Source organism: Cardiocondyla obscurior, linkage group LG15 (genome assembly GCF_019399895.1).
Source record: "Cardiocondyla obscurior isolate alpha-2009 linkage group LG15, Cobs3.1, whole genome shotgun sequence".
Taxonomy (NCBI): domain Eukaryota; kingdom Metazoa; phylum Arthropoda; class Insecta; order Hymenoptera; family Formicidae; genus Cardiocondyla; species Cardiocondyla obscurior.
Window position 1 is genome coordinate 318108 of NC_091878.1, and position 27732 is coordinate 345839.

At 42.5% G+C, this 27732-nt stretch overlaps 1 protein-coding gene across 1 annotated transcript in view; it reads right to left on the reverse strand.

Annotated features, from left to right (window-relative positions):
- Pym (partner of Y14 and mago) overlaps positions 1-27361 on the reverse strand; it is a 53542-nt gene extending 26181 nt beyond the window's left edge. The window contains exons 1-3 of the mRNA XM_070667059.1: positions 26119-27361; positions 962-1273; positions 821-864 (exon numbers count right to left, since the gene is read on the reverse strand). Of these exons, the coding sequence (XP_070523160.1) occupies positions 821-830 (10 nt within the window). The 5' untranslated portion in view covers positions 831-864; positions 962-1273; positions 26119-27361. The remainder of the gene's footprint in view (positions 1-820; positions 865-961; positions 1274-26118) is intronic.
- Between the last annotated feature and the right edge of the window lie 371 nt (positions 27362-27732).

Below are 27732 nucleotides of genomic sequence, written 5' to 3' on the forward strand. Positions count from 1 at the left end.
TACGAGAATCTAATAAACTATATTTGATTCCGCTAATTTTGCAGATAATCTTTTATACACTAAATATTACAGAACGCGCGTCGTTTATTCTGGCTTCCTCTATGTTAAAGAAATTTCTTTTACATTTAATAACTTTCAGAAATAAACTGCGGATGTGTATATGTATGTATCTTTCGTGATACTTTGGGCATCTCTCATGTCTTTAAATGCAATTTAAATATACATTCGGACATTAATTATATTCATTTTTTTTAAAACGACTACTGAACTTATAAAATGATTGATTTAATAAATAATTATCGCAACGTATCCGCCAGTTACAAATTCGTGATATATTGAATTAATATTCGACATAATACTCGTCCTAATAATTGACGTATAAATGCTTTTCCTAAATAATACGTTAACCTGTGTAAGGGTGAGATACACAAAGATTGGCGGGAGGTCGGAGTACGCGCCTCGCGCAACTTTGATGCCCCGCATTTCTCAGATAAAGATTGCGTAATACTACGTACGTAAGCAGCGGAGCTCCACACATACATACGTGATTAAGAAAGTGATCGCGGTACGAAGAGATCCGAACGAGAGAATCAATCGGCATCGCGGAAAATCGAGCAACAATAAAATTTCTACATCTTCTTTTTAAATAGGAAAAATTGGGGACGATATGTTTTAATGTATACGAAAAGATTGATGTAATGACACGTCAGACCAATAATTTTTATATAAAAACTAGAAGAAACTATATTCGAGCTACGCGCGCACTATTTTTTATGAGACCCCAATTACAAGTTATATAAAAAAAATCGTTGCGACTCACCGATCTGCATGAGCTTCAGCGGAGTTGAAGATATCTGCCGGTGACTGCAACATAAAAATGAAAACATTATTGTAGACATATCAGTTATTTAATGAGATTAATAAAAAAAGAAAGAGATTTTTTTGTTTGATTTATACTTACTTAAAAGTTGCTCCGCCGATGCAGGATGCCCCCCGGGCCTGCTCCTCCTCTCAGATGGGACGTGTCGAGTCATCCTTCCGCGCACTGGAAACGCGCGAACACCCCGACCGTGATTTTATACTCGTGAAAATTACTCAACGATCACTCTCGCGCGTTCCATGGTTCGGCACTCGCGTTTAGAAAAAAGTCCGTATGTCAAAAAATTGCGCCCGAATATTTTACGAAACTCCCGGATCGACCGACGAACCGGCTACGGTTCGTATGATTAATAATTTCGGCGGTGACGACACTTTCGTTGGCAGCTGCGTCGATCTGTAACAAAAAAAATATATATAATTTAATAAATGGCAACAATAGAATTAATTAATCAGTTATTCTTTTTTTCTGATTTTTAAAAATATTTTTAATATATTATTACTAAAATAAAAAGAATAAAATAAGAAAAAGTTATGAATCTTCCATTGGGATCATAATCGAACATGATAAATCAAGAGAGAACGCATCTTTCATAGGCGTGTTATTACACTAAACTTATTCTAAAGTTCACTTAAACTAATGTAAAGCATGCAATTTATTATAATTGTATCAAACAATATATACTCTGGAATTATTATGTACACTCAGTCAAGAATGGCATTCGTGGTGCTGCGACGGCGGCTAGCGTACGTGATCTTAATGTGGTGTGCGTCGAATCTCACACGAAGCGCGCGCGTAGATGTGATACGAAGCACCGGCTACAGAGGACTGAGAGAGAACGCGGCCTACTACACCTCCCCTCATACGGCGGCCGAGAGTGGGAGGGAGTCACGTACGCCAGCCGCCGTCGCCGCTCCTCGTCGCTCGTCGCAGCAAATGCTATATCTGCCTTTCAGTGCACAATCATTGAAATGTATGCGTAAAAATTTCTACTTTATAAGCCAATAAAATAATAAAAAAAAAAAAAAAAAAATTTTGTTTCTTATAACCCAAGAAAATTAATTCATTTCTCCAAAGCGCCACGTGTTACAGCGTCAAGCAACCTAGCAGTTTTTAACTATCGTAGCAAATCTATCAACTCAGTGGAGTATCGGTTCATTATTTCAGGAGGTCAAATCACCACAGATCGTCTCCCTCTCCCCGTTTGGTTTAAAATTACGTACATCCGCGGAATAAATTTATTCATCAGACACTAGTCGGACACGTTTCAGTCCGATGCCCGCGTAATATAACCATTTAATTAAGCATTCGCTTAATTAACGAGACCAAGTATCCGACGCGTCGTTAACCAGGAAAGCTAAGATATTTCATTAGAGCCTGTACACCGTCGATTTTCACATGAAGAATCTCGAGGAAACACGTACTTTGGCCCGCCCGATTTATTGTTATGTTTACATTCAGAGGTATAAAAAAATAATAAAATTTCGTACGGATTGCTTCGAAATAAACCAAGGATAAGTTCCCGACGCCACCTAAGCGTATCGAGCCGACGGGTCATCCACGTGTAGATTAATTGTCGGATAAAGTATTGTTTATTGCAGAGAAGTATACACACATACACACGTATGTACTTGGACGATGTATCAAGAGGAACGTGTGGGAGGAGTCGCCTCCGATATAATTGCTATCAAGGCTGCAACATATATTTTTTATTTAGCAATCGATGATACAAGCGCACGTTATACAACTGTATTTTTTTTTATAGCCTTGTAAAATCAATGATATCTTATTGTTTAATACCCGGCACATGATTGCAAGTTTAAACGTACGGTCAACCAGCAAAGAATTGACTAAGTGGCCAAACCCGAGGAAGAAAAAATTAATTTTGCTAGTATACTTTTGTGCTGGCTTATGCAGAATATTTTTTGACGAGATAATCGATCATTGTCCACAAATTGTGCCGGAATTTTTTGTGCAATAACTTTCAATAACGACTTAAATAATTGTTGGTTTTAATGATTTTATGATACGGCTGTGAAAAGCGCGCTCGCGGCTTTACGTATATTCTCCGCAATAATTATTAATTTTATTATTGGAAAATCATCGTGTTATTTCCATTCGCAATTCCTCATTAGTCGTTTCTTTTCTTTTCTTTTTTTCTTTTTTATTCTTACGTCTAAATAATTTCAGGATAGAACTTTGAAAAAGCTCGTTTTCCCTCGAATAGATACGGGAATGATTCACGCACTTTAATACGCGAAACTGATTACTTTTCACAATCCTATTTAGCTGTCTGCCGAATCTCTGGACAGTGATTTAACTGCATCGATACAGGAAAAGAGGGAGGGTGAGGCGAGAGAGAATGGGAGCAGAAATAGAAGGTACGAAGGCAAGCGGAAGGTGGATGCGCGGACGGATGGCTAGATGGACGGATAGATCAGAGTGAGAACAAGAGAGAATAGTCGAGTAGAATGACTGGAAATCAGAGGGCAGTCTGATTGGTCTCCGTGCTGATGGGAGCGTCGTTGCAATCCATGCTCGGGTTGTGTACGCGGCGTGCCAGGGGCTGCGGGGAGTCAAAGGAGGACGGGGAGGGCGGCGGGGGAGAGAGCGACGAGCGAGGGGGTGGCGCGGAGACGGGTGAGTTTGAACGTCGGTACAGATACGGCATTATGAAAACACGAATGTACTTTTAAATCAATACCACCATCGCATTGTGGGCACCGGTGAGGGCGGTACGTTCGCAACCCGCGAATACGCGGGAGATGAGAGGACGAGAGAGAAAGAGGGATCGAGAGAGAAAGAGAAAGAAAGAGAAAAAGAGAAAGACCCCAGGCAGAGAGGAGAGGAGAGAGCGGGACCGATGGAGTTGCCGAGGGGGTCATAAGGGAATAGAGGGACAGGATAGGATACAGGGAGGCTGGGATATCAAGGGGTAGGAGACCGGAGGAATGGCTCCGTTATGCGAGAGGCACCGTCGTGACCGCGCGCGCCGGTTACATTAAATTATGACAGTATCCGTAACGGTACGAATGCCATCCCGCGCTGCTTTCTGCGAGATGTCTTTCCGCGTAGAAGTGGATTTGGCACAGACAAGAAGATCGAGTACGTGGCGGAGGCTCTCGCGACAACCGCTTTACCGTGTCTTGTAATTCACGAATATACAATGCATATTTTCAGAATTTTAACATCATGTCGCGCTCCGTTGAGCGATGTCAACGGATTATGTATAATATATTAGGAGAATAAATTATCATGGAGGCTCATTTGCAAAAATAATTCTGTAGTTTCAAAATTTCATCCAACAAACATGTATAACATTAAATTAAGATTTTTTTTTTATTTATTATTATTATTTTTTTTTTAATTCACATTAATGTTTCGATTTTAATCAGATAATGTTTCTCGTTTTTAATTTTATTTTAATTATATGATGTTCGTGCATATAATCATAATTTAATTATTCAACATTAAAAATCAAATTATTATTTCGTGAGAAATTTCTAGACAATAGAAACTCTAGATAATTATCTCCGTTAGAGCAACAGCAATAAAAAAACACGGTAGAACGGAATAAAGAAAAAATATGTTTTATGTAACGCGATATTACTAGATTTGTTAGAAAAGCAAAGAGTTAATACCACTTAACGCCAAACGCGAACGTTATTGAATAAAACTTTTTATTCCACAGGCGTCAGATTTTTATTCTGTTATTCGCGCACGTGTAAAAAATTCCGTACGCAAACACCGTTTACGTGCCCGTGTGTGCATGCATGCGTGTGAACGTGGTGGCTAGCACGTGCATGATAGAAATTTTTACTCGCAACGAAGGAATGATGGAAGCATAGTCGACCACCTGTATGCTTTAACAGTGGATCGAACCGTGCCTGTTACTCAGCCGACGCTTCTAACGTGGCGCATCCCCAAATATATACGTATCTATTTTAGTCTTACGTCATCAGCGACGCTTATTATCCGCTAATTAAAAATAAAAATTTTTTTGCGCTATTCATTACGTTTACTTAATATAATTAATTTGCATATTTGCGAAATATAGCTCGCATCTATTTCTGTAACTTTAAATATGCGAATTATAATATGATAATTTTATGGAGAAAAAAAAACAAAAAAAAATGTCGACACTTTTCCTAGATTAAATTTAAAAAATTGAAACCACGCGAAATGTTTGAATAAATTATTTGTTATTTTACTTCGTCGAAATGTGCATTTGACAATTAAATTACATCATTGGGGTGAATTTATAATTACGTGCTTTGTTTTTTTTTCGCAATGTTGCAACAAGGTTTGTGTACACGCGAGCTAGACGCCGCAGTTATAATGCAGATAAAAAGTTTTTTTTTTCTATTAACGAGATATCAATAGAAATTAACTGTCGGTATAGGAATATGCCTGCTGGAGTCTGCGTAGGCAGCAACTGATGAGGGTAGCAATGTTTCCGGCATAGTCCCCGGGCACGTGGTGCTACTATTGATTTTAATTTTAGTGAAAGGGGTGGAAAAATTAGAAGGGTGGAAGGAGGATGGCAGCCGCACGGCGGTAGGAAGGAAAGGAGGCGCGAGCGTGTAAGCCAGAGAGGGAAATAGGGCTGGCGAGTGTAACAGAAGGGTGTGCGAGAGAGAGAGAGAGAGATGAAGGAATAGGAAAGGAAAAAGAGAAACGCAGCGCATGTAGAGCGATAGAGGGTAAAAGGACGAAAGAGCGAGATACCGTAAGAGGGAGATAGAAAAGACAGCGAGAAAAAGATAAACGGGGGAGGAAAAAAAAAAAAAAAGCTTAAAAAGAAGAGAGATAGCGAGAGCGGAAAGTCGGCAGTGTCGAACAGTTTCGCTTTCATTTCCCTTTTTGCTCGAAGGCAAAGGTAGTCGTTGCTCGAGGGTAGGAGGGTAAAGTACCTGCCGTCATAGAGAAGGGTAGAACGGTAAGGAGTTGTCGTGACGCGTTAGAAGGAGAGAGAAAACCCGCGCGAGAGTCGGGCGGCTGTAGCGACAGAGGATGTGAGACCAAGAACGACGCGAGAGAAAGAGAGGAAGAGGAAAGAGAGGCGAAGAGAAAGGGGGAGAGAAGACCGTGAAAAAGACGGACACGGGGAACCTTGAAAAAGAAGCTCACCACGTTGTTGAACGTGAGAGACGCAACGGGGAGTGAGATATTTAAATAAAAAAGACGGGAGCACGCGCGACTACGGGGGTTGAAACGTCGGCGATATTTCAGCGCGAGCTCAGATTTCGATGCTGTAAAACGTATAAAAATGATTTCCACGTTATATCGCAGCGATAGAAGGAAAGGATGCGAAGTGACGGAGTTATGTGAATACCGTATCAAAATAGTTTCATCCGAGTCAATTTTTTAAAATAAAACCTTCGCCATTTCGACGAGCTGCAATTTTTACTGACAAATGTATATGCGTAAATAAAAGTAATTAGGCAACGGTTAATGAAAGAATGCACTTTCCAGAGATCTTTTTCCTGTTTGTTTCTACAAAATGTATTCCCCGGCATTAGCGTTTTATCGGCTTTCAACACGCGGTTTCCCGATTTTGTTGCACTTTCTCCTGCACACGCCACCTGATCCTCTTCCTCCCTCACCCTCGTTGTGCCTTCCTGGTTTTTTAATTGTATCGTGCATTTATTCGCACGGTCCCACAAACGCGCACGCATACGCCTGATACCGCAATTTCACGAACAGGCACGTGTCCCGTACATATATGCGTGTTCGCGCTTGCAGTAATATACGGGAAAAGACAGCCGGAGGAGGAGAGTCGCGAGGAAGAGGGTGGGTGAAGACGGAGAAAGCGAACTGGTTTCAAAACGTCTACTTTAAGGGCAAGTATCGACGAGGTACTTGAAAAAATATCATTAGGTATTTCGAGGAAATGATAATTTCGTCCACGCGCGGACGGCACTGAAAGAAATAAAAAAAAACAAGAAAAAAAAAAGGGAGCAAATACCGCGAGCGATGTTTTTCGATACGCCACGAAGCTGGGACGTGCGCTTTACGTGAGAATGTGTGGGATTAAACGCGATTGTCAAGGTAGTTGCATCGCCCTGGTCATTTCGTTTGGTATAAGGGAAACGCGTGAGTGGTTGAGCGCGCCATGCGTTTCAGCGACACGTGGCGTGGTTACCGTGGCGAAGCAGCGGCCGCATTATTGATACAATAGAAACGTAAAATTTCATTCGCGCATAAAAAGGACAAAGTCATTACGATGCCTAATTAATACCTCCGGTAAATACATTTGTGATAAAAAGATAGATCGAATTCTGTTTTGCGCCGCGATTCAATAACGCGAGAATATTACAATGGGTGTCGCGTTTCAAGCTATTATTTTGTATCGTTATTAACGAGCGTAAAATTGAAGCCCCGCGGAAAATGCGGGGGGAGGAAAAAATTGTGGGAAAGGGACAGCGGTATAGGCAGACGATGGGATAGCTACGCCTCTTTTCGGCGATGCCGCGCGCACGCATAATTAGACGAGGACAACCGAAATCGCCCCGATCGGCCATCGGGGAAGAGACGGTGCGCGGCGAAGAAACACGGCGAAAAATTGACACCGGTCGAGAGCCGACGGTATCGTCGATGATCGTCCTCATTGGCCGGTGGCGAAAAAATCCCATCGAATCAGCGAACGAGGTGAGATTTGCAATTAAAACGCGGGCTGGTCCGCCACGCGGGCAGAGGGCGACGCGGGGGGAGGAATGGGGATGGAATCGGGATCGGGTGGAGCGACGAGGGGGACGAGAAGCTGGGGACGGGGGTGGACGGATGCCGCCGTCCGAAAGGGCGCAATAAATGTACGCATTGCGCAGAATTAGTTGATTAAAATATAAAAGAAGAACGGGTGGGGATGGAGAGATGCGCGCGGGAAGCGGGACGTCGAACTGGGTGGATATGCAGGGGCAGGAGGGTGGACGACGCAGAGAAATATGGCAGGGGAGAGTAGAGAGATAGACGCCAGAAGGAGAAATCTCGTTTCCCCTCTCAGTCCTGCAAGTGTGCGGGCCTCCCCGTCCTCCCCGTCCCCGCGACTCGCCCTATCACCCCCTCGTGAACCCCCGCGCCCGCGCCCGCGCTCCAACGACGCTGGATGGCGGGGGCCAGAGCGCGCACGGGAAAAAGAGAGGACTGTCGCGGAGCGAGAGAGCGCAGCAGCCCGGGAAAAGAAATAATCTGCGAGCTGTATTGACGTTTCTAGTCTAACTCTGATTGAATTATGCATGAGCACACCAGCGATACCGACGGCTCTCCTTCACTGCCGCTGCCGCCGCCGCCGCCACCGCCGCCGCCGCGACCACCGTCGCCGCCGCCGCCGCCGCCGTCGCCTCCCGGTCGTTCGCTTGGGGTGCTCACGGTTTTTTTTTTTTTTTAACATATATATATATATATATAAATATGTATATATGTACCTATATACATATGTATATCGCTATTGAATATAGTTTGTTCGAGGTGTCAGAGAAATGGTAGGGCACAGATATGTGTACAATTTGAACAACGAGGCTAACTGTTGGCTAAATTGTACTATGAGGAACACGCGGTACGAACATACGTTTTGGAGAGACTGGAGAACTTTGCTATTGGCGAGATCCGGAATGTAAAATACTATTGATTACATTAAGCAGAATTGTATGATCGCAAATAAATAACGAACGTTTATGAAAAAAAATGATAATCGCTAGAATTATTGTTCGGCACGTACCCTCGGCGATTTTTTCCACACTAAGTAATTGTATAACGTCTGGAAAAAAAAAAATATATTCCCTAATTCAGAGACTTGAAATAATTCTTTCCTTTCAATATCAATTTTCGTAATCGAAATCTAAAATCACCAACGCTCAATCTCACAAACCTCGTACGCTTCACTATCAAGTCATTTCTTAAAAATAAAATTTTTGTTTCTCTCTCTCTCAATTAAAAAAAAAAAAAAATTATATATATATATTTTAATTAAACATTAAATCGATTACTGTCTTCAAGACGATATCCGGAAAATACGCTAGAATATTCGCGATATAACCAACTAATAATAATGATCAACTAATGAACGGACAAACGTTAATCTGCTTACGGTAAATTACGCTCTATCCAGTTTCAATCGTGAAACGACGTGCCGCGATGCGCATTATGGCACCCCCGATTGTTGCACCGTTTAACAGATCCGCTAATGGGAAAGCTAACGAAAAAGAGTAACGTAACAGCTACAGATGCTTTTCTCCTCTCTTTCACCTCCTCTCGCCCTTTGGTGCACGCTTTCCGGGTGGGATCTCCTTTAGTACGTTGCGCACGTAACCGATCGCGATACTGGTGACGATTTACGTGCTTTCACTTGATCTCGCTGCATTTCGCACGAAAAGGCAGCCCTACTCTCGCACGCTCGAAATTTCAATACGAAAGATTTTTCACTCTTCTAATTTTACCATGCAAATTTTGATTAACATAATGTATGGATTTAATTTCTATACAAGCGCATTTTAAAGAAATAATTAAATTTTTTTTTTAATCGTTATCTAATAAAAATATATTAATTCAGATTTGATCTTCAATAATTGGTTATAAATATTAGATAACTTTTACAAATACGCTTCTATTATTATAATGCTAATCTTCAAAAGGTAAAATGTTTAACAGCCATACAAAGAAACATCCAGTTTTTTAATCTGTTTAAAATCATTATACTCATAAAATTTTTTTCCCTCGTAATTATGTTAAAATAAATTTTTAACATTAGAATTTATTTTATTATATCAGATATGAGAAAGCATAATTTTGTTTTAGAGAATTAATAAAATAAAGAATAAATATTAAAAACAATCAAGACGATGGGATTATCGCGGCGTATGAATTTATAAAAAAAAAAGACAAAGCTAAAAGATATTTTTGTATATAAATAAATAATACATATCCCGTTTTTTCGCAACCTATTTAAAAAAAAATATTAGTTTTATGGAGCTATCGGTAAAAAGCCCGAACTTGGTGAAAATTAAACGAGTATCGATATATTCTATTTTTATTGCCAGATCCTGCGGGGGAATTTCATATTTTGACTCAGATACACGTTACGGCAATAGCAGAAACGCGAGGAGATACGGGAAAACGGAGTAACGGTAATCGGACGCGTCAGTTCACGACAAGTCAGGAGATTAACATCTAGGTGCCGGCGTAGAATTTATCGCTCGCAAAGAATGCCGCTTTATTATGCAGTTATAGACACATACGTCGTGCAGCTTCGGCAAGCCGACCTCGCGACAGGGGCCGTTGGCGGAGGGATGCTGAGTCTCTCCCGCCATTGCGGGCTAGGTATATCCTCCCCACTTCTCGTCGACGGGAGCGACGTAGGAGCATCGCGACTACTGCTGCTAAAAACCGGGATCGATACTAAAACGCTTTTAAAATTGAGGCTTTTGTAATTAACTCGCCAACTTAGCGGGGGAAGTCTGGTGGCCCGGCGATATGTTGACGACGGCGGCTGAATGCCACGTTTACGCGCGACTCCTCCTGCCGTCCACCCTCGCGCTCATATCATGGCTTACGTTATGTGCGTTAGAAAAAAAAAATAAATTTTTTTTTTTTTTTAATTCAACAACACGCGGTTTCGACAATCAAGATTTCAACTATCAATGAATACCTCGATGTAAAAATTTGAATCATTAATGCGAATATAGGAGACGGTGCGCACTTGCAGACAAAACTACACGACGCGATTTAGACGTAAAGGTTTTATTTCGGATGGGAAAATGTATTGACGCCGCGTTAAAGTCGAAGCACATAATTATTACCTACTGGAGACTTAATACTATAATTATAATAATTGTCATTTCTAAAGACATTATCAATGACCTGAAATTTTCTGTTAATGCATTTCAATTTGCAGTATTATGTCAGAACCGGTATTCTTTATGAATATGATCAGTATATCCGGATTTAAGCTTAATAATATCTCCTGATAGCATTTACAAATTAACGTAATATTCCTCTTTGAAAATGTAATTCCTGATAACTGGATTACTTTTACGAACATCTCAGGTTGATAATAATAGCAGATTTTATACAGTTGCTTGTTAATTATCTTCTTACTTCTCATCCATCGTCCTGACTGGACTTCTCATTAGTCGCATTTGCCAACTACAATATTCTCGCGAGTTCCATCGTATTGAGATTATCATAGCCGAGTATCATAGTCTCAAAAAAAAATAAAAAAATAAAATAAATAAAAATAATAAAAAGAGGAAATATTGGTTGAACGTTACGTTATTGGTATTAACAGTGTGAAAAAGAGAGATAGAGAATTAGCCATTCGTAGCTGTATATTTGCAAAAAATTCGTGGTTTTGAAAGAGAGGAAAAAAAAACACAACACGCACCTACATGAATAAATTTTTCCGATATTAAATAATTTTTCTCAATCAAATGCAAGAATAAATAATATGTTAGAAAATATTCTTTTTAAATTCTAATTTACATAAATCGTTTTTTTTTTTTAATGGAATTTTAATTTTTTGTGCATAATTAATAAATTATAATTACAGCAGTGCTTTTCATTTAAAATTAATTTTAAAAAATTTATGTAAAAGAATATGTATTTGAAAATATTTTTAATTGAACTCATTATTGCATTAACGATAATTACATAGCTCACGTTTTTCAAATACCGAATTAAGTGTTTCGGTTGTTACGCGATATGTGTAATGAAACGAGACTCGTGATTATTATTTTTTTTTTTTCTTTTTCTAGTAGGGTGTTCGATAGTTTCCAAGCGTTGGCCACCAAGGAAGCCGGCGCGAGGACGTGGATAAGCGAAATGCGAGATAGGAAAGAAGATAAGATACGCCCTGGACGATGGAGTACCGCCCTCCAGCGAGCGCGTTTTATTTCGCTTTTTAATAAGGACCTCGTTTGGAACTCTAGGCTTTAAATAGATCAATACCTACGTACTTCATCCCTGGCAACGAACCCATCGCGTTTCCGCTCGCTTCAACCCCCTGGCCACCCTTTTTACCTCGCACTCTTCCACAGCTACCCCTTCCTCCTCCCGCCCCGCTTGCCTTCGCCACCCTTCTCGTCCTCACTCCACCTTCGCACGCCGTCTCCGTCTGACCCACCTGTTCACCCTAATCCGGTATCTTCTTTCCCCTCGTTACGCATAATACTGTCTTTCTCTGCGTTTCTGTTTTCCCCCTTTTCACTTTCCCGTCTTCTCCATCCCCTCTATCGTCTATCTTTCTCTTTGTCGCTCTTTTTCTCTCTTCCCGTCTCTGTCGCTCTTCACAAACCATTCGCGAGGGATCACCCTTTTTCGCGACTCCCCTCTATCTACTCGCTTCCCTCAGTCGCGGCACACACGCTTATTTACAAACGGTTCCGTGTACAAGTACATTCTTACACATGCATTTATTAGTACGTAACGCGCTGCATGGGCCACGACAAACGTGTGCGTTCTACCGTGCATGCGTGCGTGCGTGCGTGCGCGTGTCACGCGCGAGCGTGCATCGCGCGCGCGTGCACTGCTCTCTCTGTTTTTATTTTTCCCTTTATTCCCCTCTAGCGCGCTATTCTAAAGCCTGATAGTGTGCCGCCCGTGGAGGTAGGTGGCGGTCCGTGGCCCACGGCCCGCTTTTTCCCTTTTTCTACGCTTTTTTCCCTTTTTTTTCCCCCTTTTTTTCTTTTTTTTTTTTTTCTCTGTACCTGCCGTACCCCTCTCGGTCACCCCTACCTGCTCTCTCGGATCCCTCGTCCTCCCTCCCTCGCATCTCGCCACCCCTCGCCCTCACCCTCGCGGCGTCGTTTGTCGGCCTCTCCGCGTGAATGGGCGAAATGTAGGTAGAAGCCCGTTTTCGCTTTCTATACGGCTCTCGGCGAAAACGAGAGTCACGTACGTTCCGGAGCACCACCAACGTTTCTAGCACCCGATATATATGGCAGTGCCCGCAATCTCTCCCCGTCCCCGCCAACATCACCTATCGCCCTTTCTCTGCAGCACTGTTCGTCATACTGACCAAATGCGCGTTATCTGTGCGCACAGCATGCGCGATTGTTAATACAAAATTACCATCTCCTATTTATTTCGCCATGTAACTTGTAAAATAATTTATCTTTGTAATGTATTTATTATCTGTCTTTATCGCGTGAGTTAGGACACTGATAATATTAATAATATAGCTTTATTTTGCGCTTTGGGCATTATTTCTCAAAAAGCACATCGTTTCCTATCACAGTACGGAAACAATCATTAACGATTTCGTTAAATCAGTATTAAATTAGTAGTATTCATAAATAAAAGATGGTTCAAAATCGACGCCATAAAGCAAACGCAAAACATTATTAATTATATAGAGTATTATATTACGATTGATGCCATAAATATAATTTAATATACAGTGCTTGCAAAAAACGTGTTTTCAAGAAATTAAAGACCCAAAGCACTTAAAAATACAATAAAAATTCTGTATTCTTTTTTTCTTTTTTTTTTTTTCTTTTTAAACCTACACGTTTTCCTCAATTATCTCTTATTAAAATTTTTATTTTTCTGCTCGCAAAATCTTTATATCTCGTTGCGCGATCTTTTAACTTACATTTAAAAATGTTCTGAGGAACACGCGAAGAACTTTTGCTCGACGATCGCAAATGAGGCTGTTGGAGGCAAACGATTTTTCGGGACACGAGTTTCTTCGGGGTCAGACCTATCTGCGCCCCTCGACTCGGGGGTGAGAAGAGCTCTTTCTCTGTTGCGCCTCGCCTCCGCCTATTCCGCCTCCCTCGCGCGCGCGGAGTCGGCTTCTTCTTTTTTTCTCCGCCACGGACCTACGCGCCGGAAAGGGTGATTTGTCGACCTGACCTCGAGAACCGTGGGAGCGTCCTTGACCTATCGACGCGGACACAGGACGGTGGAACGTCGGAAGTAGCGGATGTCCCTATGCAACGAATTCCTTGCTGGACACCAATTGTCGCGCACTCCGTTCTACGATCGATCAGCATGAATTCGCTATGAGTCCCGTGGACGGGGAGAAAAAAGAAAAAAAAAAAAAACTCGCGCAGCGAAATGACTAGCTCGATTTTTAATCTCCATTGATTTTATTCGGATATACCGTCATGTATCGACTTTTGTTTATCAACGAGAACGCCTCACGCAATACAAAATAAATTAAATACGAAGAGTAGAGTACTGTCTACACAAATTGTACGTGATTTATTAACGACCCTCGCCCCTCGATTCGGGAAAAAGAGAAGTCACGATTGACGTATTCAAGATTCACATCAGAGCTGGCAGTTATTGGAAATTTATACATAGTTAATTTAACCTATTTTTTTTTTTACTTTTTTTTTTTATATATATTCGTTAATAACACATTTTAATTTCGCAATCATTTTTAAAATATTATTTTACATTAATTAACAAACTCCGACGTGCAGACTCAACATTAAATTATTTTATCGGGCGCGCGTAGAAATTTCATGCAATTATTAAGATCAGTTCAAAGAATCGAACGAGACTCTTTCATTACTCAATTTTCTCGATTTAATTTCGGCAAATCGGTCCGCGAGAATAAGAACGGAATCGCGTAAGCACACTCCGGACATCCTGACCTCGTGCTACACAGACGGGGAAGCGGCAACGCGGCGATGTTACGTTAGGCACATCACCTTGAAGATGTCCTCATTAAATCCGTCTTTACATTCGAGCCGCGAAAAATCAGCAAGGCTACGTGTAAGCGGGGGAGAATAATGGGCGCGTTCGCTCGTTCGCTAGACAAGGAAATGATGGCGGGGGCTCTACACACATATCCGCGAGCCGTATAATTTCCGCGAACCGCCGCAAAATCAATAAAAGAAACATTACATCGGCGGCTGGCAGTACTGAGCTTGGCACGGGCCATGGGATTGGATGGGGAAAACGAGATGGGAACGAGGCGCGCAAGCGTTGCTAGAAACCTTGACGGCGGCAGAAGGGCTCGGTAGCTCGGCTATTCGGCCACTAAAGGAGGCAAGAGAGAAAGAGGAGAGAAACCGAGGGGGAAGAGGGTGGACGACGCAGGCGGGAATAGTAGGCGGCATGGAAAGCTGCCGGATGAGAGAAGCGAGTCTTATGAAATATGGCCTCCTTGCGGAGGAGCCCGCTTGTGTTCCGCGTTGCCGGTATGGCTGGCGTTCTGCGCGCAGAAGGAACGAGTTCTTGAAGAGAGCGAGAAAGGCAGGAAGAAAGACAGAGAAAAAGAAAAAGGATTTATTCTATTCCAGGATTAAGATTCCCATAAGGACGTTAAGCTTTACGTTATGAAGATGGGGGAGAGAGAAAAAAAAAAAATCTATCGCGATATTTTAGACAATTGCTACCATAAAATTTGAGAGAACTAGCGAGAAGTCACGGCGTGTTCGAGAGACTACGCGATGCCAAAGTAGTACAAGTTTAGTATTCGCATCAAGATTAGTATTATAGTAATGTTTACCGTTAGTTAAAATGTACTAATTAGTTAAAATCTACTTAATTAGTTAAAAAACTCACGGTTTCGACGTCGACATCCGGAAGAATATCGCAAAAACGAGGCGGTATTTTTTTTTTTAATGACACCATTCAAAAATGTTAAGCTAGATTAATACAGCAAGTAAGTAAATTTCAATGTATCGGCTTGTCGCGATACGTGAGCATATAATTTATACGAGACGCATGTGAGTTACACGCGAGGCTCTCTATCATCACCGATGAGCAACAAGATACGGTATTTGCGGCTTGAGCGAGGCGAAGATCCTTTCACGTGGCGCGGAGGGTGATGGCGAGAGGAGAAAGATCGGGGTAACTCGCCTTGCTTGACTATATAACAGTTTGGATTACGACGTACCCATAGCCGTGCTCACGATCGAGAGAATTGATCGCTATAGAGCGGAATTGGGACGTGGATGCAAGGAGGGAGAAAAAGGAGGAATAAGGAATTCAGCTTTATATGCACGCGCGGAGAGATACTGAAAGGGAGATACATCTTGTACCGTTAATACGTTATTCAAACGATCGAGATTGCGGAACATGTGACGCGAGTCTTGGATTTTAATTTTCGATTGAAAATTAGCCACGCTATATTTGCACTTTAATGTTGCTTTTTTTTTCTTTTTTGGTCGAAATATTAATTACGAAAATTTAATTTTTACTCTTGAATTTTGTTTTTACGTTAAATCATAAGAAAACGTAAATTTTATAAACGTGTAGTCTCTAATTATTTTCAAATGTGTGCTAAACATGCAATTTTACTGGTTAAAGTAATAGATATAATTAAGTGAAAGTTTTAGATAATATTAAGACTGTTGATAATACTTAAAAATTATGCAACATTATTGCATATTATAAATACTAAGCTAAAAAAAAAAAATAATTTGTTTTTTAAATTAATTTATGAATTTATATACTAAGAGAGAAAAATTTTAACTTTGACAATTCCGATTTTTAATCCAAAAATAATGCCATTTAAATTATTTGCACAAGATTTTTATATTATTTAACTACGCGAAATACCGTATACATTCCACGTACATAATTTACTTCCAAATAGGCATTTTCTTTGTTTTTTCAAAAGATCTCGACTTAAAGTTTCGTACCCTTCGGCAGCGTTGTGCACGCACCGAAAGATTATTGCATCGAGAAACAGGCAGCGCGAGAAACTCGCGCGCGAACTAGCCAGCTTGTTTCTTGCGGTTGGGGAGAAGTCGAAAACCTCTGATGAACCCTACGTACCCCCTACTACCGCGCGGGCCCCTCCGACTCCTTTCTTTCGTTTCAGACCGGGTCTGCTTGCCCGGGTTTGAACCGCGTACCTAAAATGCAGGCTAGGTTTTCGGACGGGTTTGCTTCGCGCGGTACCCGCCCACCCGATATTCCCCTCCATCGAGGCGAACGTTGTAGGCATCTTCCTCTCGTTGCTAGGGCCCCGCACTCGATAAGCCTACCTCATCCCCCACGTCGCCCCCTCTCATATGCTACCGCCGCCGAATAGTCCCAAAATGCATCGGTGCCTCCGCGCCTCGCCCTTCACCCCTCACCGCTCCTCATTGCGTGGCAAGCAATGCCGGACCTTCGTCCGTTCCTCTCTCCTTTTCTCGCTGCTACGCGAATTCTCCTCACCTCGCTCGTTCTCGCGTGCTCACCTCTCTTTCTCTCTCTTCCCACGTCTACTACCCTTTTTACGTCTCTTCAACACGACGCACGACAAGCCCTACCCGCCGAAACTACTCTCCTTTGGTTGCTAGGTCCGCTTTTTCGCGAATAGAGCCCGATGCATGTACATCGAATCTTATACGCGCGGCGAAGTCCGAAAACCTACATGTCGGCGCACATCGGCGAGTTGTGTTTTAATTTGAATATATTATGAATTATTAATCAGTCCGTTCGGATATAACAAAATACGACGCGTCGATACAGTGCCGAAATTGTCGTCTCTTCGTTATTATTATATCATATTACATCACCAATTTTTTTTTTTTTCTTTTTTTTTCTATCAGATTATGATATCATGTTTTTCGTGATGTATATCTTACGCGACGTTAACTCGGGAATGTAGTAATAAATCTCAAAATTCAAAATTTAGCAAGCAAACCTTATTCTTACTGCAATTATATTTTATTATACTGATTGCGAAAATATAGCCTTATTGACGAGTGTAATTTGCAATCGCATTAAAGTAGTTAAAAAATTATTTATTCGATAGTAATTCAAGAAAAAAAAAATCAGCTGATATTTTTACAAGTACAGTCATCGATCTAAAATATAACATTCATCGTTTCTTAAAGCGACGGTGTACATTACATGTTGGTTTCATTCCAAACAAATTGCTGAACTATGAAGGCGACAAACATCGTCAGCGATATTTTCTCACATATGTGAGATATGTGTCACGTTGCAAAGTTAGCTGATAATATATAAGTCTACAGTAACTCAAGCATACTAATCGAGAATTAATAATTGTCGAACGGGAAAAAAAAAAAATTATTATTTCGATTGCATCTGTGCAAGATTCGAAATCTGTTTTAATAAGTATAAGAAAATGATAATAAAATATATGATGCAAGAAAATATTACGTCTTACTCGAATATTTATCGGCTCTTTCCATATTTCTTCTTCGATTCTCTTGCTTTGTACAATTAAATCGTTAATCTACAGATTAATCAACTCTTTGATAAAAGAAAAAAAAAAGAAATTAATCTGTTTTAAACGCAAAAAAATATAAATTAATATTTGAGTATGTCGCAATGATTCGACGGAATTGGCGTCGAGGAGAGGCGCGACAGAGCCGGAATTTGGCAGTATAAAGACCTCGCATGAAAATTCGCGAGGTTAGGCGCGGCCCTGTCTCATTGCTAGAGATCCCCTCTTTCACTTCGAAGGCTGCACCTAAATGCGCTATCCGCCGCGATGCCCCCACCAAGTGCATTCCACCTATTTGGGCCCCCCACCATATGGTACCAGGCCGAAAAGTGCAACGGCCTAAATTCACGTAGAGGAAGGTAACAAGGGCCTTGGGTTTCTCCCACCCGGCGACTCGGTGCAACAACCTAATTTCTAGAACCCTCCTCCTCTCACTCGCACTCTCTCTCTTCCCTTTTTTTTTCTTTCCTCTTACGCGTTTCGTTCCCCTTCCCCCCTGGGCGATGCCACCGCCGCCTCCGCCGCCGCCGCCGCCGCCGCTACGTCTTTTTTCATCCTCACCTCGCGCGCGTTACCCCCTCAGCCCCTTGAGCTCCCACTAACCCTCCGCCGCCCTCCCGTCCACGCCGAAACTCGCTGCTCTCGGTCGGACGTTCGCCGTTTCGCCAGGCCTGCTCGAACCATCGTATCGCGCTTCTTCTACTTAATGCAATCGCTAGTTGGTTTTCGGCGGCAAGCCCTACCTTCTCCTCTTTCGCCCTGCTCACCGCCATCCGTTCCCTTCTTCGGCTATACCATCCCTCTTTGCCGATCACCCCGCCGAGCTCCTACGGAACCGCTTACATCTTTCGCCATTCTCTTCTTCTGCGCCGCGTTCGTTCTCTTTTTCCTTCCCTCTCCGCTTTATTCCTTTTTTTTTTCCCTTTTGCCTTCGTGCAATCGTCTCCGCTTACTAGCGATTCGTGCATGCAATACGATCTCTCGTCCTGCTACGGCTAGCACGAAGAAGAGAGCGACTTTGCACTCGCGAGTTCTCTTTCGCTCGTTTTTTCCCTCTCGTTCTCTTTTTCAAGACGGACCAGCGAAGTTTGTCGTGAGGAATCTCTGGCCAATCGCACACGTGATTATTTGAGCGAGGATCAGGTTGAATCGCGAGAAATATACTTTAGTTCGTTCCGACAGATTTAAAAAACAAAATAATAAAAAATAGTCACACGGCGCCCTGTAGTGCATCTCTCTCTCTTTTTTTTTTTTCCTTTTTTTCTGAACCTGCGTCACTCAACGCCGATATTTTTTTTCAGCCCTATTTTTTTCTCTCTCAAAGCCTACTTTTTACTACTGCGTTCCCTTTGCTGCATTCGTAATTATTATTTACGTCATTGTGACTTTTCTTTTTTCATCTTTAATTGACGAATAATTCTACGTGATACAAGAATATTAAATACAAACGTTCTAGATGCGACACGCTCCTATGATACACTTCTAGAACGCAAACACATTCGGCTATCCGAGATGCTGCGTCCGCGATATTTAAGTCACGTAAGCGTAATAAGAGGCCGCGTAAGCAAATAACATGTGCAATCATGTTTAGATCGCGCTATGAGAGTCTAGTCCGTCGAAGTTATACAAGCAGCGCGAGAATCGCCGTTTTGCGCCGCAAAAATATTAATCCTCGCCAATTGTTTTCGAGCCGCGGCGACACTTTACGTTTTCAAGCACGAATATATCTGATGCTTTGAGAAATTTAATTACGAAATTGTGATTTCCATCATTAATCAGCGACATAAAAGAAATTGATATAAGAAGCCGTTTAATTTGCGATTAATTAAAAAGATAATATTATTATCGGCAATTAATAATAATAATAGTAGTTTTACTAATTTAGGCATTAATATTGTGTCGTGGAGTAAACGTTTTCAACGATTCCCGATGCTTGAGAATCTAGATATTGACTTTGCGCGTCGTCATTAGTCCGGATAAATATTGTAATGCGAAAGGTTTTATTCTGATGCGGTCATCGAGTGAGAATAGCAACTGCACAGCTTCCTCAAGTGGGTTAATTTTCTAACCCAGTTTTTTTTCCCCTCATATGTAGGTCGATCGAATCAAAAAAAGATTCGCGAAGCATATAAATATTTTGTCCTAACGTGAAAAATTGTTACACATAAATACGGAAGAATAAATGATAACGAAACGATTTTCAATATTCGAAATAAATTTTTTTTTTTTTCGCGCTCCGTCCACCAGTCGGAATAAATATAATACGTACGACTTACATCGCGTCTATTACTCGTTTTAACGTTTTACACGATAATTCGTATGTAGGCGCGGGCAGAGGACGCGCGAACGTTGTTGGAGCTTATTAAAAATGCATCGAGTCGAGGAGGAACCTAGCAGAGGCGCAAGTTCAATCGGCGGATGAGCTAAAACCGCGCTGAAGAAAATCGGTTAGAAGCAATTGGCGCGTCGCGGCGAACGCGAGAGCGGAATGCACTTACGTTACTCTCTCGGCGCAAGCCGAAACGCCCGGAGGGAACCAATTCCGTGGTAGCGGCATCGAGGACGGAAGAGAGAAGCTCGTTCTACCACGTTTCGCGAGAGCGGGTAGGCAAGGGAAGGGAAAAGAAGAGAAAGGGAGAGAAGAAGGTACGGACGCGGTGGAGGCGAACGGTGCAGCAAAAGTAGGAGAGACAGACGAGAAGAAGGGGCGGGAGGGCACGGAGGAGGGTCAAATCATCCTTGCACAAGACGATACGAGACAACCTCCATTCCCCTTCGGGCGTAGCGACTTTCGTCCGATAAAGTCACCCCGGTGGCGCGGGGACGAGGGGGAGGGAAACCTCCGAGAGGCCTCCGGAGAACCGCGCTTTCGAATTTCACGCGAAATTCGGTCAATTTTGGCGCGCCTGCACATTGTACCGCGCCCGCGCGACCAGCCCCGTTTTATCATTGCACGCGCTACGATTTTGTCGTTTTATTCTTTTCTACCCGCTCCTCTCTCGCCGTATCGCCCTGACGTTCGTTTCGCACGATCTTCGGACTTTGTGGCGTGCCGCGCCGCGAAAAGATGATCGGTGTTAGACGCGACCGAGGACGGTTGACGGAGCATAGAAAGGAGCCTCGGCGTTGCACACGCACAGGTTTCCTCGCTTGGTTCGCGGTCCCGCGTTTCATGCGGATCAATGCCCCGGCAAAAGTTCTTTGAGCCGAGGACCACCTGCCCGCGAAGGACCCGCCCAGAGCGCGCAACGGCACCGGTGCATTGGCCCCTGTTACTCCCGTACGTCGTGACTTTACTTCTCAAAAGACTTAAAGAATTTAGAGAGTACTTGACTCGACTTAGCCGTCACGTGTACACGAGATTTGACGCTCTTTGTGGAACCAAATGCCGTGCGTTCCAAGTTTCCGCTGGTAAAAGAGACATAATACCGGTAATAAGTACCTTCCTCATTTCCTCAAATTTTCCTCGGCAATTTTTACAACAAGTTCGTATTTATGTGCAAATTAATCGAGCATATGCAACGAGCTGACTTTTAAAGCGCGTCTCGAGAAAGTGTATATCTTCAATTTTATTCAATTTTATTAAGAACACGATACTTTAAAAAGTTGTTACGGAATGGAAACCGAAATGGCTTTTATTTAGATGAGCAATAAAAACCCTGCGAGTTGCTGCTTTATTCATGCAGTATTTTCCTTTGCGAGCTTTCTGGACGAATGCGCCATCCGTTAATGCTATTCTTAACAAAACGACGACGTCAATTCTTTATTACGACTGCGGGGAAAATCGATAGGTAAAATTGCAGGAATCGCAGAAGTTGCGTTCTTGTATGGGGAGAATCGGTGCTTCGAAATTTAGAAATTGGATTCGAAAGTTAACATTTCAGCCCGATCGAGCGTCGAGTGTCGCCGTAAATTTCGCGATGACGAATCGTTCCGGCCGACTGTTTCGGGCGTTCGAATTTTTTCGTTACGATGCAACGGCCTTAAACCCTCTAGGACCAAACGGCGGGTAGCGTGCGTGACTGCGGTGCGTGTGCATGCGCGCCTCGTGTTCGCTCGCGTGTGCATATGTAGCGCGCGTACGTGCGCTCGGAGCATAGGCGTGCTTTTCGTGCGGTGCAACCGACCCGCTCGCGCGATTGGTTGCACCGGCGCCGAAACTTTATTTCCAGAATGTTTGATTTGAGAAAGAAATAGCTCTGACTCGTTCCGCCGGTTTTCGTCTTCTTCTGCAAACCGCACCGTGTATTTTACAATTTCTCGGTATTCCACGACGCAGAAAATCCGGCCGACGCACAATTACGCGCGCGCGCGTGCGACTATCGTATCTCTTTCTCGCGCGGGCCGACAACGTGCGCTTACATTGATATTTTTGTGACCCCCCGAGAATAAATCCCCACGGCGCATCGCGGTCGTGCCGAATTATTATTTTAATCCAGTTTCGTTTCATCTTACACTATTCCGGTTACTAATGGCGAAACGCAAAAGGGAATTGATAGATTATCCCCATCTGTGTCTTAATGCACGGACGCGAATAGGTACGTCGTTTTAAGTATTGGATACGACGGATTTACCGTCAGGCTTCTCACGAGAAACTTAATTAGTACAAGTTACGTGTTCAAATTTATAGCGCTAAAATATTCATCGGTAACCGCATTTCGCGAATTAATTTCTTCTAATTGTAAGAGTAATTAGACATCGCGAATAAAAATTATTTCCTCTCATTTATACTCGTTTTGTGTTCGTGGGACGAGGATAATAAAAAAACGATAAGATCGTTTCTGAAATTTTTCACGAAAATAATAACTGTACAAAACTAGATCTACCAATTTGCAAAGTAGCCGAGTGTTTCTCAAACAGTACGCGTCTCGCTATTTTTTTTTTTTTTTCTCTCTTCTTTTTTCGCGAATTGAAGAGAAACCCGTCGCTGAGGAATTTTTGCGGTTTCAGAACGAAGCTTAGTTAACGCGAGAATCCAATGGCATCGAGCATGATGAAATAGAAACGAAAAGAAAAGAAGCGAAAAAATAAAAATAAGAGAGAGAGAAAGAAGGAAAGGAAAGAAGTGAAGCCGAAATGAGAGCGCGGGGCAGTCTCGAGCGCGGATAAGCGACGCGTACACTGACGCAACGTGAATTTTGGCCCAGCCCGGTCACGGTTTCGTAGGCACGCTAAAAATTCTTTTTCGTCTTCCTCTCGACAATTGTTTCGTTGCATCCTGCCTGGCCGTGCTCCGCCGCAAGCCCTGAGAGCGGAACGAACCGGGGTGCTAGCGTGTATTTCGGCGTTTCGTATCTGGCGAGCGATGGATACCTTCCCGAAACACGAAACGGGCGTATTAAGAGGCATTAACGAGAATCTATATTCCGCGAAGTAAGGAGCTCGTCATTTTTCCCGATTTCTCCCGTAAAGATTCTAATCTCTATTTTCTCTCGCAATCCTGACCCTCCTTCATGTTAATTCTTTAACGGAATTGAGCAATTTAGGCGCTTAATAAGAATCGTATGCGAGATACGTTATAAGACTTCCTTGAAAGATTGTTTGCTTACCCGTTTGTGAATTTTTTTTCGTCTGGCGCGATACATTTGATTACCATCTGCTTATTTTTCTTTTTTTTTTTTTTTTTTTGCGGGTTATAATGCAATGACCGGTGGATGAAAAGCAGGAAGGTAGAACGACGAAGCGCACAAGCCGTTGCTCGAGCAAGTGCGAATTCGGAATGATCTTTATCTCGGACAATGTAAATTTTTTTTTCAGGCTACTTTATGCACGGTACATCATTACATTATGCATTACGTTTCGAAAATGATAAATACATTCGAATATTAATATAAACATATTTTTCAGATTTTATTATGCAACTCTGAAATTTTTTTTTTTTTTTTAGAATAATATCGCAAATGTATGTTTTTAATTGAAAATTTTAAGAAAAGTGTAATCAATCTGGCGAATTTATAAATGTTGAAGTTGCGTAAATAACAAACTTGTCCCCCTTCGCCCCTTCTCCACCCCTCTTCTCTCTGTCTCTCTCACTGCATTATTTCCCCTTCTCGTAATTTTTTCATATTTATGCGCCGTCACATATTTATCCAATATGTCGAATGCTTTTAAAATTCCTAAGTTTATTTTACAAAATGTATTTTCTGGATTGGTTATTACGTGTATAAAATTTTAATTGCATATTGCGCATTTCAAATTTTAATTGGTAATTACAGATGATAATAATTTCCTCCCATATATTCCGTGATATATACGCGACCCGTAATGTATTCTCTGTAACTTATGCTAGTATACTCTGAAAAACCTTTAAACTAGTTTTATCTATACGCGATAATATCACATCACTAATAATATAGTAATGTCATTAAACGCTTTTGTACTTTACGAATCCTGCCGCTATAATAGTCCACCAAATAATAAATAACAAGTATCAGGAATTGGGTTTATCGATATCGCCGTGCTGTTTCTTTCTTTTTCTTTTTTTCTTTCGACCATCGTGCTTATTTACCAGAAATCAAAAATACAAGAATCGGGAATATCGAAACGACTAAGATTCATCCCGAAGAAAACGCCGTCATACGATAACCATTCCAAACACTGCGCCCTTCTGCCGCATTAATATCCGTCAAATGTGTGTGTATATGTGGCGTTTGTGCGGCGGTTTATCAGACGGTTTTATGAAAAGGAAAAAAAAAAAAAAAAAAAAAAAAAGGAGGAAAGCAAAGAGCTGCGCTCGGGACTGTTGAGCGTGATCAGCATTATTGAATTAGCGCGATTGGCGTACGGTCGGAATTTCGCGATGGTTGCGCGGACCCGATGTGTTTGCATTAGCGAAGGCCGCCTGAGGGAATATTGCGTTTCGATTGGACATACACGCGCAAATCGCGGACGATAAATATTAATTATTTTTGTTTGTCTCCTATCGCGCGGCCCGGCATTAATAACATTTCGATCTCGCGTGCGCTCGCGCTTGCACGCCTGCTTCCGTCCTGCATCGCGTGTCTCCTCTCCGCCCATCTCTTTCTCTCTTCTCTCGCGAGTAAAACCATAACGCGCGCCGGCAAACGAATTGGTTAGCGCTCTCTCGATGTGCTTTCCTCTACCTGCGCATAATGACCTCACCCTCCCTCTGGCCGCCGACAAAAACGTTCAAGTAACAGCGATGATGATGTCTGTGCGTGCCCAACCCCCCGCGCGCACGCACTCTTTTACGCGCTCCCCCTCCCCGCGCGGGGTTCCCCATCCCCGGCGATCGGCGGAGTCCCCGCTCGCCCCCATGTCGCCGCCATCGTCATCGCCAGCAACCCCGGGGGGAATACGTAACCGAGGTTACAATGATCGTCGCGCGAATACGTAATTTTCGCAAACAAAGTAGCCCGGCAAATAATAAAATGCGCCTGTTTACCTTGACCGATGCAGAATCTCCGAGTTACCGTCCGGTCATTCGCAAGATGAACATCCGCGGCGACGGCTAATGCGACGACCTCGCCGGTCGTTATTTTCGATATAGTTTTACCACCGATAACCGAGGCTCGTGGCCGTCCGCGCGCTGACCATTTCCGAGTATACGTATCGCGCAATCCTATCGTTATCTTTAAGTATAAGAAGAAAAGACCGGAGCGAGAAGTTCGACGCTCGAGTCGCAAATCTATTTCTGTAAATACGTTATCAGCGAGCGAGCGGCAAATCTATTAATTATTAATGAAAAAGAATTATCCGTCTTTTTGTAAAGTAACGTTATTAATTGCTATACGTTTATTTGACACGTATGTTAATTGTATAAAAATAATAAATTCTTTTCTTTTTATTCTTGCAATTTTTTTATTGTCTTTTAAATAATTTTAAGGCGTGTATGATCCTAGCAACGATTTATATATTGCTTCCACAAACTAGATGTGATCACAGACTCTGATTTATTATTGATATATGAATCCCAGGCAAAGATATTTTTTTTTTAACTTGCAATATTTTTAAGATACTGGAAAAATACACCCACCCGTTGTTTTTTAAAAAAATTCTAATTCGCGTGCGTTTTTACATTCGGAGACATTTTAATTAATTTTAATAATTTCTTTATAATAATTGTTGTCGGTTTACTTACATTTGGAGCTTTCGGTTAGGTTAGGGTAGGTGGTTTTGCATCCTTCCTTCCTTCCTTCCTCCCGTGGCAGTTCCTGGATTATCCTGACGTGTTTGTTGTAGCACTTTAAATCGTTCGACACTACACTGCTCTGCTTAATTTTTTTATAATCTCTAGCAGCGATCACTATCACTCGAACGACCGAAGGAATGACGGATTACCGCGGCGATTTTTTCCGATTAAAATTGATCAAGCGCGTCGAATGATCGTCCGTTGTATGAATTTACATTTTCGATACTTGATACCGTAGCGTTCCTTTCGACGGGTTGATCCAACGGGTTGATTTAGACGATTTCACTCGAGTCGTCCTCGGCCTCGAAACAAGAAACGCCGCGATGTAAACCGAGTCTAAGAGTCACCTTTTGATTCAGCCTCGTCGGCGGAGTAAACGACGCACCAACACCGAGATTCAGATTACATGGTCCCTGTGCACTTAATCTTCCCCGAGTTCGTCAAAATCTTGTTCGATGCGGAGTGAGAACCTCGGCCGCGACGAAGAAGACGGGCCAGGTGCAGATCTGGCACCCTGGCAATGGCGGTTCGCCGGAATCCATTGAACGTCGCTGAAGGAGATGGCGAGCGAAGCGGGTTGGTAACGTCGCCGAACTCGCGGCGCAATTCAGGTTGGACGCTCCGCGCGCTGCACCGGCCACATAACCTTGTCCTTCCGAAGCACTTTTTTGAGGCGCGAAACGTAGCACAGAACGACAAGTGGAATGTCGTACGAGCACAGAAAACGATTGTCCGTTCTTTAGTCAACGATGTTGACACTCGTTCGTACGCGACTTTTTCCGATCCGCGATGAAAAACACGCGAAATAGCAGAGCGATTTGCGACACGTCCTTACGCTCGGTGCTTCGCGACTAGACTATTTGGCCGTTAGAGATTTCGGTCGTTAGATAGAAAGAGAGAACCGAGTAAATGGAGTGAGACAGCAATAGGTCCGATCGTCAACTGAACGCTGTCCGTCTCGGCCGGAGTTCTCGGAATCGCTGAGCTCGACGCCGAGTTGATCTGTTTACATTTTTTTATGTGCTCACCGAGCTCGAGGTGTCTCTTCCAAAATAGAAAAACAAGTCACTTTCTCGAGCCTTAAAACATCGTCGTTTCAAAACATCTGTTCGCGCAAGCTAGAAAGTAATCTAACAATTCACATATTTAATAATTAAAACAAAACTCCCGCAACTAGAATTTAATGCCTTTCTTGTAAAAGATTAATTACTCCCGCTCGTTATTCGCAACATTTCGAATTTAATTCCAACAGATATTTTCACAGATCGGACAAACTTTGCTAATTAAAAAATCGGCGCAAATCTTTTATAACCTAATCGACCCGATCTTCAGAATATGTTTCGCGCGTCGCGATACATTTTATACATAATGGACATGTGCTTTTTATCGGGTTTTTCGTGTCGGGCCTCACTTGGCTCGTTTCCGCAAAATGCAAACGCACGCTTCCTGGTACGCGGCACGGGCGGATGCGTGCGTGTGCGTGTGAGACGCAGTCAAGTTCGCTTTGAGCAAAGGCGGAAGACGCGCGTTAGGACGTGCGGCAGAAATGAAATAAAAAGGAAG